The sequence below is a fragment of the Heptranchias perlo genome, chromosome X (assembly GCF_035084215.1).
Source record: "Heptranchias perlo isolate sHepPer1 chromosome X, sHepPer1.hap1, whole genome shotgun sequence".
Lineage (NCBI taxonomy): Eukaryota > Metazoa > Chordata > Chondrichthyes > Hexanchiformes > Hexanchidae > Heptranchias > Heptranchias perlo.
Window position 1 is genome coordinate 15,913,437 of NC_090370.1, and position 18,008 is coordinate 15,931,444.

Consider the following 18,008-nt stretch of genomic DNA (forward strand, 5'->3'; position numbering starts at 1 on the left):
TCCCACTCAGTACATCTCCCCAGCACTGATCCCTGTGAACACCCCACTCAGTACATCTCCCCAGCACTGATCCCTGTGAACACCCCACTCAGTACATCTCCCCAGCACTGATCCCTGGGACACTCCACTCAGTACATCTCCCCAGCACTGATCCCTGGGACACCCCACTCAGTACATCTCCCCAGCACTGATCCCTGGGACACTCCACTCAGTACATCTCCCCAGCACTGATCACAGGGACATCCCACTCAGTACATCTCCCCAGCACCGATCCCTGGGACACTCCACTCAGTACATCTCCCCAGCACTGATCCCTGTGAACACCCCACTCAGTACATCTCCCCAGCACTGATCCCTGTGAACACCCCACTCAGTACATCTCCCCAGCACTGATCCCTGTGAACACTCCACTCAGTACATCTCCCCAGCACTGATCCCTGTGAACACCCCACTCAGTACATCTCCCCAGCACTGATCCCTGTGAACACCCCACTCAGTACATCTCCCCAGCACTGATCCCTGGGACACTCCACTCAGTACATCTCCCCAGCACTGATCCCTGGGACACCCCACTCAGTACATCTCCCCAGCACTGATCCCTGGGACACCCCACTCAGTACATCTCCCCAGCACTGATCACTGGGACATCCCACTCAGTACATCTCCCCAGCACTGATCCCCGGGACATCCCACTCAGTACATCTCCCCAGCACTGATCCCTGTGAACACCCCACTCAGTACATCCCCCCAGCACTGATCCCTGTGAACACTCCACTCAGTACATCTCCCCAGCACTGATCCCTGTGAACACTCCACTCAGTACATCTCCCCAGCACTGATCCCTGTGAACACTCCACTCAGTACATCTCCCCAGCACTGATCACAGGGACACTCCACTCAGTACATCTCCCCAGCACTGATCCCTGGGACACTCCACTCAGGACATCTCCCCAGCACTGATCCCTGTGAACACTCCACTCAGTACATCTCCCCAGCACTGATCCCTGTGAACACTCCACTCAGTACATCTCCCCAGCACTGATCCCTGGGACACTCCACTCAGTACATCTCCCCAGCACTGATCCCTGTGAACACTCCACTCAGTACATCTCCCCAGCACTGATCCCTGTGAACACTCCACTCAGTACATCTCCCCAGCACTGATCCCTGTGAACACTCCACTCAGTACATCTCCCCAGCACTGATCCCTGTGAACACTCCACTCAGTACATCTCCCCAGCACTGATCACAGGGACATCCCACTCAGTACATCTCCCCAGCACTGATCCCTGGGACATCCCACTCAGTACATCTCCCCAGCACTGATCCCTGTGAACACTCCACTCAGTACATCTCCCCAGCACTGATCCCTGGGACACCCCACTCAGTACATCTCCCCAGCACTGATCACAGGGACATCCCACTCAGTACATCTCCCCAGCACTGATCCCTGGGACATCCCACTCAGTACATCTCCCCAGCACTGATCCCTGTGAACACTCCACTCAGTACATCTCCCCAGCACTGATCCCTGTGAACACTCCACTCAGTACATCTCCCCAGCACTGATCCCTGTGAACACTCCACTCAGTACATCTCCCCAGCACTGATCCCTGTGAACACTCCACTCAGTACATCTCCCCAGCACTGATCCCTGTGAACACCCCACTCAGTGCATCTCCCCAGCACTGATCCCTGTGAACACTCCACTCAGTACATCTCCCCAGCACTGATACCTGGGACATCCCACTCAGTACATCTCCCCAGCACTGATCACAGGGACATCCCACTCAGTACATCTCCCCAGCACTGATCCCTGTGAACACTCCACTCAGTACATCTCCCCAGCACTGATCCCTGGGACACCCCACTCAGTACATCTCCCCAGCACTGATCACAGGGACATCCCACTCAGTACATCTCCCCAGCACTGATCCCTGGGACATCCCACTCAGTACATCTCCCCAGCACTGATCCCTGTGACACTCCACTCAGTACATCACCCCAGCACTGATCCCTGTGAACACTCCACTCAGTACATCTCCCCAGCACTGATCACAGGGACATCCCACTCAGTACATCTCCCCAGCACTGATCCCTGGGACATCCCACTCAGTACATCTCCCCAGCACTGATCCCTGTGAACACTCCACTCAGTCCATCTCCCCAGCACTGATCCCTGGGACACTCCACTCAGTACATCTCTCCAGCACTGATCACAGGGACACTCCACTCAGTGCATCTCCCCAGCACTGATCCCTGGGACATCCCACTCAGTACATCTCCCCAGCACTGATCCCTGTGAACACTCCACTCAGTGCATCTCCCCAGCACCGATCCCTGGGACTTCCCACTCAGTACATCTCCCCAGCACTGATCACAGGGACACTCCACTCAGTACATCTCCCCAGCACCGATCCCTGGGACATCCCACTCAGTACATCTCCCCAGCACCGATCCCCGGGACACCCCACTCAGTACATCTCCCCAGCACCGATCCCTGTGAACACCCCACTCAGTACATCTCCCCAGCACCGATCCCTGTGAACACCCCACTCAGTACATCTCCCCAGCACTGATCCCTGTGAACACTCCACTCAGTACATCTCCCCAGCACTGATCCCTGTGAACACCCCACTCAGTGCATCTCCCCAGCACTGATCCCTGTGAACACTCCACTCAGTACATCTCCCCAGCACTGATCCCTGTGAACACCCAACTCAGTACATCTCCCCAGCACCGATCCCTGTGAACACTCCACTCAGTACATCTCCCCAGCACTGATCCCTGTGAACACCCCACTCAGTGCATCTCCCCAGCACTGATCCCTGTGAACACCCCACTCAGGACATCTCCCCAGCACTGATCACTGGGACACCCCACTCAGTACATCTCCCCAGCACTGATCCCTGTGAACACCCCACTCAGTACATCTCCCCAGCACTGATCCCTGTGAACACCCCACTCAGTACATCTCCCCAGCACCGATCCCTGTGAACACTCCACTCAGTACATCTCCCCAGCACCGATCCCTGTGAGCACTCCACTCAGGACATCTCCCCAGCACTGATCACAGGGACACTCCACTCAGTACATCTCCCCAACACTGATCCCTGTGAACACCCCACTCAGTACATCTCCCCAGCACTGATCCCTGGGACACTCCACTCAGGACATCTCCCCAGCACTGATCCCTGGGACACTCCACTCAGTACATCTCCCCAGCACTGATCCCTGTGAACACTCCACTCAGTACATCTCCCCAGCACTGATCCCTGTGAACACCCCACTCAGTACATCTCCCCAGCACTGATCCCTGTGAACACCCCACTCAGTACATCTCCCCAGCACTGATCCCTGGGACACTCCACTCAGTACATCTCCCCAGCACTGATCCCTGGGACACTCCACTCAGTACATCTCCCCAGCACTGATCCCTGGGACACTCCACTCAGTACATCTCCCCAGCACTGATCCCTGTGAACACTCCACTCAGTACATCTCCCCAGCACTGATCCCTGTGAACACCCCACTCAGTACATCTCCCCAGCACTGATCCCTGTGAACACTCCACTCAGTACATCTCCCCAGCACTGATCCCTGGGACATCCCACTCAATACATCTCCTCAGCACTGATCACAGGGACATCCCACTCAGTACATCTCCCCAGCACTGATCCCTGTGAACACTCCACTCAGTACATCTCTCCAGCACTGATCCCTGGGACATCCCACTCAATACATCTCCTCAGCACTGATCACAGGGACATCCCACTCAGTACATCTCCCCAGCACTTATCCCTGTGAACACCCCACTCAGTACATCTCCCCAGCACTGATCCCTGTGAACACCCCACTCAGTACATCTCCCCAGCACTGATCTCTGGGACACTCCACTCAGTACATCTCCCCAGCACTGATCCCTGTGAACACTCCACTCAGTACATCTCCTCAGCACTGATCCCTGTGAAGAACCCACTCAGTGCATCTCCCCAGCACTGATCCCTGGGACACTCCACTCAGTGCATCTCCCCAGCACTGATCCCTGTGAACACTCCACTCAGTACATCTCCCCAGCACTGATCACAGGGACATCCCACTCGGTACATCTCCCCAGCACTGATCCCTGGGATACTCCACTCAGTACATCTCCCCAGCACTGATCCCTGTGAACACCCCACTCAGTGCATCTCCCCAGCACCGATCCCTGTGAACACTCCACTCAGTACATCTCCCCAGCACTGATCACAGGGACATCCCACTCAGTACATCTCCCCAGCATTGATCCCTGTGAACACTCCACTCAGTACATCTCCCCAGCACTGATCCCTGTGAACACTCCACTCAGTGCCTCTCCCCAGCACTGATCCCTGTGAACACTCCACTCAGTACATCTCCCCAGCACTGATCCCTGGGACACCCCACTCAGTACATCTCCCCAGCACTGATCCCTGGGACACTCCACTCAATACATCTCCCCAGCACTGATCCCTGTGAACACTCCACTCAGTGCATCTCCCCAGCACTGATCCCTGTGAACACTCCACTCAGTACATCTCCCCAGCACTGATCCCTGTGAACACTCCACTCAGTGCATCTCCCCAGCACTGATCCCTGTGAACACCCCACTCAGTACATCTCCCCAGCACCGATCCCTGGGACACTCCACTCAGTACATCTCCCCAGCACTGATCCCTGTGAACACTCCACTCAGTACATCTCCCCAGCACTGATCCCTGGGACACTCCACTCAGTACATCTCCCCAGCACTGATCCCTGGGACACTCCACTCAGTACATCCCCCCAGCACTGATCCCTGTGAACACTCCACTCAGTACATCTCCCCAGCACTGATCCCTGGGACACTCCACTCAGTACATCTCCCCAGCACTGATCCCTGTGAACACTCCACTCAGTACATCTCCCCAGCACTGATCCCTGGGACACTCCACTCAGTACATCCCCCCAGCACTGATCCCTGGGACACTCCACTCAGTACATCCCCCCAGCACTGATCCCTGTGAACACTCCACTCAGTACATCTCCCCAGCACCGATCCCTGGGACATCCCACTCAGTACATCTCCCCAGCACCGATCCCTGGGACATCCCACTCAGTACATCTCCCCAGCACCGATCCCTGGGACATCCCACTCAGTACATCTCCCCAGCACTGATCCCCGGGACATCCCACTCAGTACATCTCCCCAGCACTGATCCCTGTGAACACTCCACTCAGTACATCTCCCCAGCACTGATCCCTGTGAACACTCCACTCAGTACATCTCCCCAGCACTGATCCCTGTGAACACCCCACTCAGTACATCTCCCCAGCACTGATCCCTGTGAACACTCCACTCAGTACATCTCCCCAGCACTGATCCCTGTGAACACTCCACTCAGTACATCTCCCCAGCACTGATCCCTGTGAACACTCCACTCAGTACATCTCCCCAGCACTGATCCCTGGGACACTCCACTCAGTACATCCCCCCAGCACTGATCCCTGTGAACACTCCACTCAGTACATCTCCCCAGCACTGATCCCTGGGACACTCCACTCAGTACATCTCCCCAGCACCGATCCCTGGGACATCCCACTCAGTACATCTCCCCAGCACCGATCCCTGGGACATCCCACTCAGTCCATCTCCCCAGCATTGATCCCTGTGAACACTCCACTCAGTGCATCTCCCCAGCACTGATCCCTGTGAACACTCCACTCAGTACATCTCCCCAGCACTGATCCCTGTGAACACTCCACTCAGTACATCTCCCCAGCACTGATCCCTGTGAACACTCCACTCAGTACATCTCCCCAGCACTGATCCCTGGGACACTCCACTCAGTACATCCCCCCAGCACTGATCCCTGTGAACACTCCACTCAGTACATCTCCCCAGCACTGATCCCTGGGACACTCCAATCAGTACATCTCCCCAGCACCGATCCCTGGGACATCCCACTCAGTACATCTCCCCAGCATTGATCCCTGTGAACACTCCACTCAGTGCATCCCCCCAGCACTGATCCCTGTGAACACTCCACTCAGTACATCTCCCCAGCACTGATCCCTGGGACACCCCACTCAGTACATCTCCCCAGCACTGATCCCTGTGAACACTCCACTCAGTGCATCCCCCCAGCACTGATCCCTGTGAACACTCCACTCAGTACATCTCCCCAGCACTGATCCCTGGGACACCCCACTCAGTACATCTCCCCAGCACTGATCCCTGTGAACACTCCACTCAGTACATCTCCCCAGCACTGATCCCTGTGAACACCCCACTCAGTACATCTCCCCAGCACCGATCCCTGGGACATCCCACTCAGTCCATCTCCCCAGCATTGATCCCTGTGAACACTCCACTCAGTCCATCTCCCCAGCATTGATCCCTGTGAACACTCCACTCAGTGCATCCCCCCAGCACTGATCCCTGTGAACACTCCACTCAGTACATCTCCCCAGCACTGATCCCTGTGAACACTCCACTCAGTACATCTCCCCAGCACTGATCCCTGTGAACACTCCACTCAGTGCATCTCCCCAGCACTGATCCCTGTGAACACTCCACTCAGTACATCTCCCCAGCACCGATCACAGTGACACTCCACTCAGTACATCTCCCCAGCACTGATCCCTGGGACACTCCACTCAGTACATCTCCCCAGCACTGATCCCTGGGACACTCCACTCAGTACATCTCCCCAGCACTGATCCCTGGGACACTCCACTCAGTACATCTCCCCAGCACTGATCCCTGGGACACTCCACTCAGTACATCTCCCCAGCACTGATCCCTGTGAACACTCCACTCAGTACATCTCCCCAGCACTGATCCCTGGGACATCCCACTCAGTACATCTCCCCAGCACTGATCCCTGTGAACACTCCACTCAGTACATCTCCCCAGCACCGATCCCTGTGAACACTCCACTCAGTACATCTCCCCAGCACTGATCCTTGTGAACACTCCACTCAGTACATCTCTCCAGCACTGATCCCTGTGAACACTCCACTCAGTACATCTCCTCAGCACTGATCCCTGGGACACTCCACTCAGTACATCTCCCCAGCACTGATCCCAGGGACATCACACTCAGTACATCTCCCCAGCCTGATATGATTCCCTTCGCGAATCCCCACTCATTTCTCTCTCCAAACCAATTCCTTATCTCCCTTTACATTTTATCTGGAATACCCACTGCCGTAAACTTGAGTGGAACTTCATCAAAGGGAGGTATTGCTGCAGTTATATAAGGTATTGGTGAGACCGCACCTGGAACACTGCATACAATTTTGGTGTCCATACTTAAGAAAAGACATACTTAGATTGGGACTCTACTCATTGGAGTTCAGAAGAATGAGAGGCGATCTTATTGAAACATATAAGATTGTGAAGGGGCTTGATCGGGTGGATGCAATAAGGATGTTCCCAAGGATGGGTGAAACTAGAACTCGGGGGCATAATCTTAGAATAAGGGGCTGCTCTTTCAAAACTGAGATGAGGAGAAACTTCTTCACTCAGAGGGTGGTAGGTCTGTGGAATTTGCTGCCCCAGGAAGCTGTGGAAGCTACATCATTAAATAAATTTAAAACAGAAATCGACAGTTTCCTAGAAGTAAAGGGAATTAGGGGTTACGGGGAGCGGGCAGGAAATTGGACATGAAGCTGAGTTCGGATCGGTCAAGGCCCGGTGGGTGGCGGAGCGGGCCCAGGGGCTGAGTGGCCGGGTCCTGCTCCTACTTCTTGTGTTCTTTAGATTTGAGGTTAGGATCAGATCTGCCATGATCTTATTGAATGGCGGAGCAGGCTCGAGGGGCCGATTGGCCTACTCCTGCTCCTATTTCTTATGTTCAAAAGGCTTTCTGGAAATACAGTGACAATACATAATCGGGCTGTTCCTTCAGCCTTTCCTCTGTTTTTCTGTTTCATGTCTTTCATTTTGTGTCCTGAGATGATTATTTTTTGTGTGATGAGCATCACAAAAATGGAAGTGTCGTGGTTGAGTGCAAACAGAATATAACTACACCAGCGCCAGTGCATATCATAAACAGATTCATAGGAATGATTTCATGGCAGTAATCTCAGTTTACAGGTCAGATGATGGCGATGAGATGGATGCCCTGTGAACATGCTCAGGTATCTGGCATTTTCTACCCAATTTTTGGACATCAATGAGTACTTCTGGAGAAATCAGTGTTCAGTTGATATGGTGATGCAGGCTGGAGACCCCATGTGGAAGCCTGTGCTTTGTAAGCGGAGGGTACGGGTTAGCTGCTATTCAGCAAATGTTGCAGGCAATGAGACGTGCTTTCTATTAGTATAACAGATGGCCCAACACTTTTGGTTTTTAATTTGGGGAAATGTGCTGTGGAGACTACATGTGGAATTTAGTGATATTTCAATGATGTGGCTACCTCACTGCTCTGTGTATACGGCAATGCTGCTGTTCTAGCAGCACAAGGCATGACTCAGTTTGCCAGTCAGGTCTGTAGAAAAAGCCTTACTGTAAAGCTGATTTAAAGAGTGACACTGTCGAAGAAAATCAACTTACCATCCTTGGTCACTCTTGAATTTGTAAGCAGCTGCTAGAATATGGCACAGAGCTCCGCCAGCTTTAAAGTCTAGAAAGCATTTCATCTGGAAAACAGAGGCAGCAGCTTAGTACTGGGACTGAATATCAGTAAAATCCAACTGAAGTTGTTGGAAACTTAACTGCATTTTTCAGGAAGCTTTTTGAGACAAAAGTACCAAGAGCTTCCATGGAGATACATATTTTTTGAAGCTTTCTCATGTTTTCACAGCACTTGCAGGAAGAGTATCCTGGTACAAGAGGAAGCTTTGGGTGTGTAGATACTTGAGCAATTTGTTTTCAAGTACAGGCTTTCAGTTGGCCTGGGGGCGGGCGCGGGAGAACCATGAGGTTCTGCCCACATTTAACTGTAGGTTATTGCCTGCAACAGTGATCCCGTTGGTTCTATTGCTGCCCTTGCTCAGCTTCAGAACTACTGATGTCTTATTTTCACTCCTGCAAGGTAGTGTCGGGGTTGGTGGGGACCCACAGCTATAAGGACAAGGGATTTTGCTTTGTTGCTATGGGGATGCTGTAGTCACTCTGGACAGAATACTTGCAATAGGTACAGTCAGCACCGTCTTTGACTTTTGCGTGAAGGCCAGAAAATTTGCACCTGGAGATATTTCACTCAGCTTGCAGAAGGAAGGATCATTAAGAAATATCAAATCAGAAATTTCTGTAGGAATGGGACTGGAGTGAACACACAACCTCTGTCCCTTAGCAAATATACCGGATCCGTCACTCCTTTTTTTTTATTGCAGCCGTTGCTTTCATTCTTTTCTGTTCTCTCCCTCCAGTGGAAGCTCCATTATCTGTTGAGTAATGGGCAAGAGAACATAGTGGAGAGTCCCCAAATCTCCTATCAACAGGCATTTTAAATAATCGATGCTAACTTCCCACTTTTTCAAATGAGTCATTTCCTTTCTGAAAAGAAATTCTCCCAGCAGTCAATCTTCCTGATCTCCTGACCTGGATTACATCATAGAAGCAGCCTAAAGTACATGTGCCAGTGATAGCCCTTCAAATGGAGATGTCCACTCTCTCTCCCCCTGACCCGCTGCTTGCTAAATCCAGTAACATCCCACCCAGTTGAATCCCATTCTCCCCTTCACTCCCCATACCCTTTAATATCCCACCCGGTCTAATCTCACTCTCCCCCTTCACTCCCCATACCCTTCAATATCCCACCCGGTCTAATCCCACTCTCCCCCTCACTCCCCATACCCTTTAATATCCCACCCAATCTAATCCCACTCTCCCCCTCACTCCCCATACCCTTTAATATCCCACCCAGTCCAATCCCATTCTCCCCTTCACTCCCCATACCCTTTAATATCCCACCCAGTCTAATCCCACTCCCCCCTCACTCCCTATACCCTTTAATATCCCACCCAGTCCAATCCCACTCTCCCCCTCACTCCCCATACCCTTTAATATCCCACCCAGTCTAATACCACTCTCCCCCTCACTCCCCATACCCTTTAATATCCCACCCAGTCCAATCCCACTTTCCTGCTCACTCCCCATACCCTTTAATATCCCACCCAGTCTAATCCCACTCTCCCCCTCACTCCCCATACCCTTTAATATCCTACCCAGTCTAGTCCCACTCTCACCCTCACTCCCCATACCCTTTAATATCCCACCCAGTCTAATCCCACTCTCCCCCTCACTCCCCATACCCTTTAATATCCCACCCAGTCTAATCCCACTCTCCCCCTCACTCCCCATACCCTTTAATATCCCACCCAGTCTAATCCCACTCTCCCCCTCACTCCCCATACCCTTTAATATCCCACCCAGTCTAATCCCACTCTCCCCCTCACTCCCCATACCCTTTAATATCCCACCCAGTCCAATCCCACTTTCCTGCTCACTCCCCATATCCATTAATATCCCACTTAGTCTTATCCCACTTTCCTGCTCACTCCCCGTACCTTTTAATATCCTATCCAGTCGAATCCCACTCTCCCCCTCATTCCCCATACCCTTTAATATCCCACCTAGTCTTATCCCACTCTCCCGCTCACTCCCAGTACCCTTTAATATCCCACCCAGTCTAATCCCACTCTCCCCCTCACTCCCAATACCCTTTAATAACCCATACAGTCCAATCCCACTCTCCCCATACCCTTTAATATCCCACCCAGTCTAATCCCACTCTCCCCCTCACTCCCCATACCCTTTAATATCCCACCTAGTCTAATCGCACTCTCCCCCTCACTCCCCATACCCTTTAATATCCCTCCCAGTCTAATCTCCCCCTCCCCCTCACTCCCCATACCCTTTAATATCCCACCCAGTCTAATCCCACTCTCCCCCTCACTCCCCATACCCTTTAATATCCCATACAGTCCAATCCCACTCTCCCCCTCACTCCCCATACCCTTTAATATCCCACCTAGTCTAATCGCACTCTCCCCCTCACTCCCCATACCCTTTAATATCCCTCCCAGTCTAATCTCACCCTCCCCCTCACTCCCCATACCCTTTAATATCCCACCCAGTCCAATCCCACTCTCACCCTCACTCCCCGTACCCTTTAATATCCCACCAAGTCTAATCGCACTCTCCCCCTCACTCCCCATACCCTTTAATATCCCTCCCAGTCTAATCTCACCCTCCCCCTCACTCCCCATACCCTTTAATATCCCACCCAGTCTAATCCCACTCTCCCCCTCACTCCCCATACCCTTTAATATCCCATACAGTCCAATCCCACTCTCCCCCTCACTCCCCATACCCTTTAATATCCCACCCAGTCTAATCCCACTCTCCCCCTCATTCCCCATACCCTTTAATATCCCATACAGTCCAATCTCACTCTCCCCCTCACTCCCCATACCCTTTAATATCCCTCCCAGTCTAATCTCACCCTCCCCCTCATTCCCCATACCCTTTAATATCCCACCCAGTCTAATCCCACTCTCCCCCTCATTCCCCATACCCTTTAATATCCCACCCAGTCTAATCTCACTCTCCCTCCCCATACCCTTTAATATCCCATACAGTCCAATCCCACTCTCCCCCTCACTCCCCATACCCAGTCTAATCTCACTCTCCTGTTTACTCCCCATACCCTTTAATATCCCATACAGTCCAATCCCACTCTCCCCCTCACTCCCCATACCCTTTAATATCCCACCCAGTCTAATCCCACTCTCCCCCTCACTCCCCATACCCTTTAATATCTCACCCAGTCTAATCCCACTCTCCTGCTCACTCCCCATACCCTTTAATATCCCACCCAGTCTAATCGCACTCTCCCCCTCACTCCCCATACCCTTTAATATCCCTCCCAGTCTAATCTCCCCCTCCCCCTCACTCCCCATACCCTTTAATATCCCTCCCAGTCTAATCTCACCCTCCCCCTCACTCCCCATACCCTTTAATATCCCACCCAGTCTAATCCCACTCTCCCCCTCACTCCCCATACCCTTTGATATCCCACCCAGTCTAATCTCACTCTCCCTCCCCATACCCTTTAATATCCCATACAGTCCAATCCCACTCTCCCCCTCACTCCCCATACCCAGTCTAATCTCACTCTCCTGTTTACTCCCCATACCCTTTAATATCCCATACAGTCCAATCCCACTCTCCCCCTCACTCCCCATACCCTTTAATATCCCACCCAGTCTAATCTCACCCTCCCCCTCACTCCCCATACCCTTTAATATCCCACCCAGTCTAATCCCACTCTCCCCCTCACTCCCCATACCCTTTAATATCCCACCCAGTCTAATCCCACTCTCCCCCTCACTCCCCGTACCCTTTAATGTCCCACCCAGTCTAATCCCACTCTCCCCCTCACTCCCCATACCCTTTAATATCCCATACAGTTTAATCCCACTCTCCCCCTCACTCCCCATACCCTTTAATATCCTACCTAGTCTAATCCCACTCTCCGGTTCACTCTCCGTCCCCTTTAATATCCCACCTTGTCTAATCACCCTGCTTGCTCCTCATACCAGAAACAGTGGTGAAAGCAGGATCCAAAACAGCTTTTATTTATTCTCTGGAGTTTATTTATCTCATTGAAACGTATAAATTTTTTTTAGAGGTCTTGACAGGGTAGATGCGGAGATGCTGTTTCCCCTGGCTGGAAAGTCTAGAACGAGGGGGCATTGTCTCAGGATAAGGAGTGGGCGATTTTGGACTTAGATGAGGAGGAATTTCTTCACTCAGGTGTTAATTGTATCCATATGATTTATATCAACCAGTGTTAATTGTATTCAGATGGTGCGCATCAATCGGTGACTCTTGTATCCATCTATATGAGAGCTTGTCTAGGGTGTGTGGGTGTATTGTGGAACTCTGTGAATAAAGGCTTGGAAGCAACTGAAGACCATATGAAGTATTCTATCCTTCACCACCTGACTATCCAATTTATTACAAGAGGGTTGTGAATCTTTGGAATTCTCTACCCCACAGGGCAGTGGATGCTCAGTCGCTGAATATATTCAAGACTGAGATCGAAAGATTTTTTTGCCTCCAAGGGAATCAAAGGATATGGGGATCGGGTGGGAAAGCGGAGTTGAGGTCGAAGATCAGCCATGATCTGATTGAACGGTGGAGTAGGCTCGAGGGGCCGAATGGCCGACTCCTGCTCCTATTTTAATGTCCATCACCAAGAGTGGCTCGGTAGCACCACTACTGACTGAGCTGGCCGAGTCCTGAAGGACATAACAGCTAGACTGGGCCTGCGGCAGGTGGTGAGCGAACCAACACGAGGGAAAAACTTACTTGACCTCGTCCTCACCAATCCACCTGTCGCAAATGCATCTGTCCATGACAGTATTGGTAGGAGTGACCACCGCACAGTCCTCGTGGAGACGAAGTCCCGTCTTCGCACTGAGGACACCATCCAACGTGTTGTGTGGCACTATCACCGGGCGAAATGGGATAGATTCAGAACAGATCTAGCAGCTCAAAACTGGGCATCCATGAGGCGCTGTGGGCCATCAGCAGCAGAATTGTATTCCAGCACAATCTGTAACCTCATGGCCTGGCATATTCCTCACTCTACCATTACCAACAAGCCAGGGGATCAACCTTGGTTCAATGAGGAGTGTAGAAGAGCATGCCAGGAGCAGCACCAGGCGTACCGAAAAATGAGGTGCCAACCTGGTGAAGCTACAACTCAGGACTACATGCATGCTAAACAGTGGAAGCAAAATGCTATAGAGAGCTAGGCGATTCCACAACCAACGGATCAGATCAAAGCTCTGCAGTCCTGCCACATCCAGTCGTGAATGGTGGTGGACAATTAAGCAACTAACGGGAGGAGGAGGCTCTGCAAACATCCCATCCTCAATGATGGCGGAGTCCAGCACGTGAGTGCAAAAGACAAGGCTGAAGCGTTTGCAACCATCTTCAGCCAGAAGTGCCGAGTGGATGATCCATCTCGGCCTCCTCCCGATATCCCCACCATCACAGAAGCCAGTCTTCAGCCAATTCGATTCACTCCACGTGATATCAAGAAATGGCTGAGTCCACTGGATACAGCAAAGGCTATGGACCCCGACAGCATCCCGGCTGTCGTGCTAAAGACTTGTGCTCCAGAACTAGCCGTGCCTCTATCCAAGCTGTTCCAGTACAGCTACAACACTGGCATCTACCCGACAATATGGAAAATTGCCCAGGTATGTCCTGTCCACAAAAAGCAGGACAAATCCAATCCGGCCAATTACTGCCCCATCAGTCTACTCTCAATCATCAGCAAAGTGATGGAAGGTGTCGACGACAGTGCTATCAAGCGGCACTTACTCACCAATAACCTGCTCACCGATGCTCAGTTTGGGTTCTGCCAGGACCACTCGGCTCCAGACCTCATTACAGCCTTGGTCCAAACATGGACAAAAGAGCTGAATTCCAGAGGTGAGGTGAGAGTGACTGCCCTTGACATCAAGGCAGCACTTGACCGAGTGTGGCATCAAGGAGCCCTAGTAAAATTGAAGTCAATGGGAATCAGGGGGAAAACTCTCCAGTGGCTGGAGTCATACCTAGCACAAGGGAAGATGGTAGTGGTTGTTGGAGGCCAATCATCTCAGCCCCACAACATTGTTGCAGGAGTTCCTCAGGGCAGTGTCCTAGGCCCAACCATCTTCAGCTGCTTCATCAATGACCTTCCCTCCATCACAAGGTCAGAAATGGGGACGTTCACTGATGATTGCACAGTGTTCAGTTCCATTCGCAACCCCTCAAATAATGAAGCAGTCCGAGCCTGCATGCAGCAAGACCTGGACAACCTCCAGGCTTGGGCTGATAAGTGGCAAGTAACATTCGCGCCAGACAAGTGCCAGGCAATGACCATCTCCAACAAGAGAGAGTCTAACCACTTCCCCTTGACATTCAAGGCCATTACCATCGCCGAATCCCCCACCATCAACATCCTGGGGGTCACCATTGACCAGAAACTTAACTGGACCAGCCACATAAATACTGTGGCTACAAGAGCAGGTCAGAGGCTGGGTATTCTGCGGCGAGTGACTCACCTCCTGATTCCCCAATGCCTTTCCACCATCTACAAGGCACAAGTCAGGAGTGTGATGGAATACTCTCCACTTGCCTGGATGAGTGCAGCTCCAAAAGCACTGAAGAAGCTCGACACCATCCAGGACAAAGCAGCCCGCTTGATTGGCACCCCATCCACCACCCTCAACATTCACTCCCTTCATCACCGCCGCACAGTGGCTGCAGTGTGTACCATCCACAGGATGCACTGCAGCAACTCGCCAAGGCTTCTTCGACAGCACCTCCCAAACCCGCGACCTCTACCAACTAGATGGACAAGGGCAGCAGGCACATGGGAACAACACCACCTGCACGTTCCCCTCCAAGTCACACACCATCCCGACTTGGAAATATATCGCCGTTCCTTCATTGTCGCTGGGTCAAAATCCTGGAACTCCCTTCCTAACAGCACTGTGGGAGAACCTTCACCACACGGACTGCAGTGGTTCAAGGAGGCGGCTCACCACCACCTTCTCAAGGGCAATTAGGGATGGACAATAAATGCTGGCCTTGCCAGCGACGCCCACATCCCATGAACAAATAATTTTTTTTAAATTTCTTATGTTCGTATGCTCGTATAAAACAGAAGTGGAGAACTATTTTAGAAACAAAAATTTGGAAGGGGAAAGGGCAAAGGAATGGGACTGAGTTGATAGCTCTTTCAGAGTGGCGGCAGATATGATGATCTGAAAGGTCTCCCTCTGTGCTGTCAAATTTGTGTATTAATATTTTATGTCAAATCATTGATATATTCCTTCAGTAAATTTGCTGTACTACAGCAATGGATAAATTGCGTTGGAGTAGGCCCCTGGTAAACATCAGAACCTGCACTCCAAGTGCAAGGCTACCCTGAGCAATGCTACAGGAGACCTACTATTAGATATAATTAAATTGGGATGTCCTCCAACCCCGGACAGACTTGTCACAGAATCATGCTGCTGAATTTTGTCCTGATGTGCCGCACAATTCTAGAGACCCTGGTCATTCCATAAGCACTCAGCATAAAGGAGACTTGCCTGATTTGGAAATATCTAAGCATACTGAATTGAGAGACTTAAACCAGTGCTAATGGTTGTACATGTGCTTGTGACAGAAATGATTTGCAGTACTTACTGGCAATTTGGTAAGAGGCGCATTGCTTACGTGTTTTCCAAACACCTCCTCCTGGAACTGCAGCAGCTGGACAACCAGACTGGAGAGAGACTTATTAGTTGGTGGCTCTGCCTGGATGTACTGTAAGAAAATGGAGTGTTCAACATCAGACAACATGGCAGAAACAGTCCATGTGGCTTAATGGTAAAATGTCTGTATCATAACTGTTCACGTTTTAGGGCTGATTTACTGAATGCACCCGCCCAGTACAGAATCTCGCCTACCGGGAGAATATATAAGGATATCACGGATGGTACTACTGCCGCCGGCACTTCTGGAGAGCGAGGCTCTCTGGTGGGAAGGTGCATTCAGAAAATCACCTTTATGGTGTGTGCTTTTACAATTCTCTTTTTTTTTAAACACTAAGTTCCATTCTTCTGAAATAAACTGGTGCATGTCATCTGCAAAACTCACTCTGAGGTCTCCCCTACAGAAAACATGATATGCATTTGGCCAAAATGCTGAGAGCATACAGGAAACTTTCAGGAAATTCACAAAAGGTGCCCAGATCTGACATTCTAATAGTAGCGGAAATAGGAAAATAAAATTGTGGTCCTCTAAAGGCAGTTTCAGCAATTAGGAGAGAGATTGAAGAGCAGGACCTGAATCTCAGAATTACTCTGAGTGCCACTAGCCAGTCAGCATAGAAAGAGTCGGATAAGAGAGTTAAAGGTATGGCTGGAGAGATGATGTAGAAGGGAAGGGTTCAGATTCCTGGGACACTGGGACCAGTTCTGGGGCAGGGGTGGCCTGGACAGAGGCTGGAGAGATGGTGTAAGAGAGAAGGGTTCAGATTCCTGGGACACTGGGACCAGTTCTGGGGCAGGGGTGGCCTGTACAGGGTGAACAGGGGCTAGAGAGATGGTGTAAGAGGGAAGGGTTCAGGTTCCTGGGACATCAGGCCCAGTTCTGGGGCAGGAGGGGCCTGTACAGAACGCAAGCTTCAATTGAACAAGGCTGGAATCAATGTCCTTCTTGGGAGAGTAACTAGTGCCGTAGGAAAGGGTTTGAACTAACAGGACGGGAGAGGGATAAACATGACGAGGAAGCAGAAAGGAAAGTAAAAGGGGCAAGAGGTGTAAGAAAGGAGAAAGAGAAAATCAGATCAGAAGGAGGATGTATTAAAAAGAGTAAGATTGCCAAACAGATCAGCGGGGAGGGATTGTATGTACACAAAAGCAAAAAGTATTGTGAATAAAATTGGTGAGCTAAAGGCACAAATTGTTCCGGAGGTTATGATATAACAACATCAACAGAAACATGGCTTAGACTAGGGCAGGACTGGGAGCTGAAAATTCCTGGTTACAAAATATTCAGGAGGAATAGAATAGACAAGGGGAGGAGGGGTGGCAGTGTTTTATCAAAGATTCCACTACAGCCCTAGAACACAAGGACATGAACCTATATGGTTAGAGTTAAGGGACAGAAAGGGGACAGTTACCTGTATTGGGAGTCTCTTATAAACCACTGAATGCTGGGAAGGAGATCGAGGAAGAGATATGGAGTAAAATTAGAGAAAAATGCAGGTACAGGGGCCTAATAATGGGTGTCTTGAATTATCCATAAAATAGACTGGGATAAGAGTGATGTAAGTGGGAAAGAGGCGGGGGGGGGGGGAGGTGTTTCCACAATATGTCCAGGTCTACTTTAGAGAAGTGCATTTCTAGTACAAGGAGGAAGGAGGCAGTGTTGTATCTGGTTCTAGGTAATGGAGTGGAGCAAGTCAATAATGTTAGGGTTGGGGAACATCTAGGAAACA

General features: G+C 51.1%; 1 protein-coding gene across 5 annotated transcripts in view; it reads right to left on the reverse strand.

The window, feature by feature from the left end:
* The window catches only part of smarcc2 (SWI/SNF related, matrix associated, actin dependent regulator of chromatin, subfamily c, member 2), a 341,362-nt gene that overhangs the window by 312,266 nt on the left and 11,088 nt on the right, over positions 1 to 18,008 (reverse strand). For all 5 annotated transcript variants that reach the window (XM_067976774.1, XM_067976775.1, XM_067976773.1 and 2 more), the window contains exons 2-3: positions 16,211 to 16,330; positions 8,561 to 8,646 (exon numbers count right to left, since the gene is read on the reverse strand). In XM_067976774.1, the coding sequence (XP_067832875.1) occupies positions 8,561 to 8,646; positions 16,211 to 16,330 (206 nt within the window). The remainder of the gene's footprint in view (positions 1 to 8,560; positions 8,647 to 16,210; positions 16,331 to 18,008) is intronic.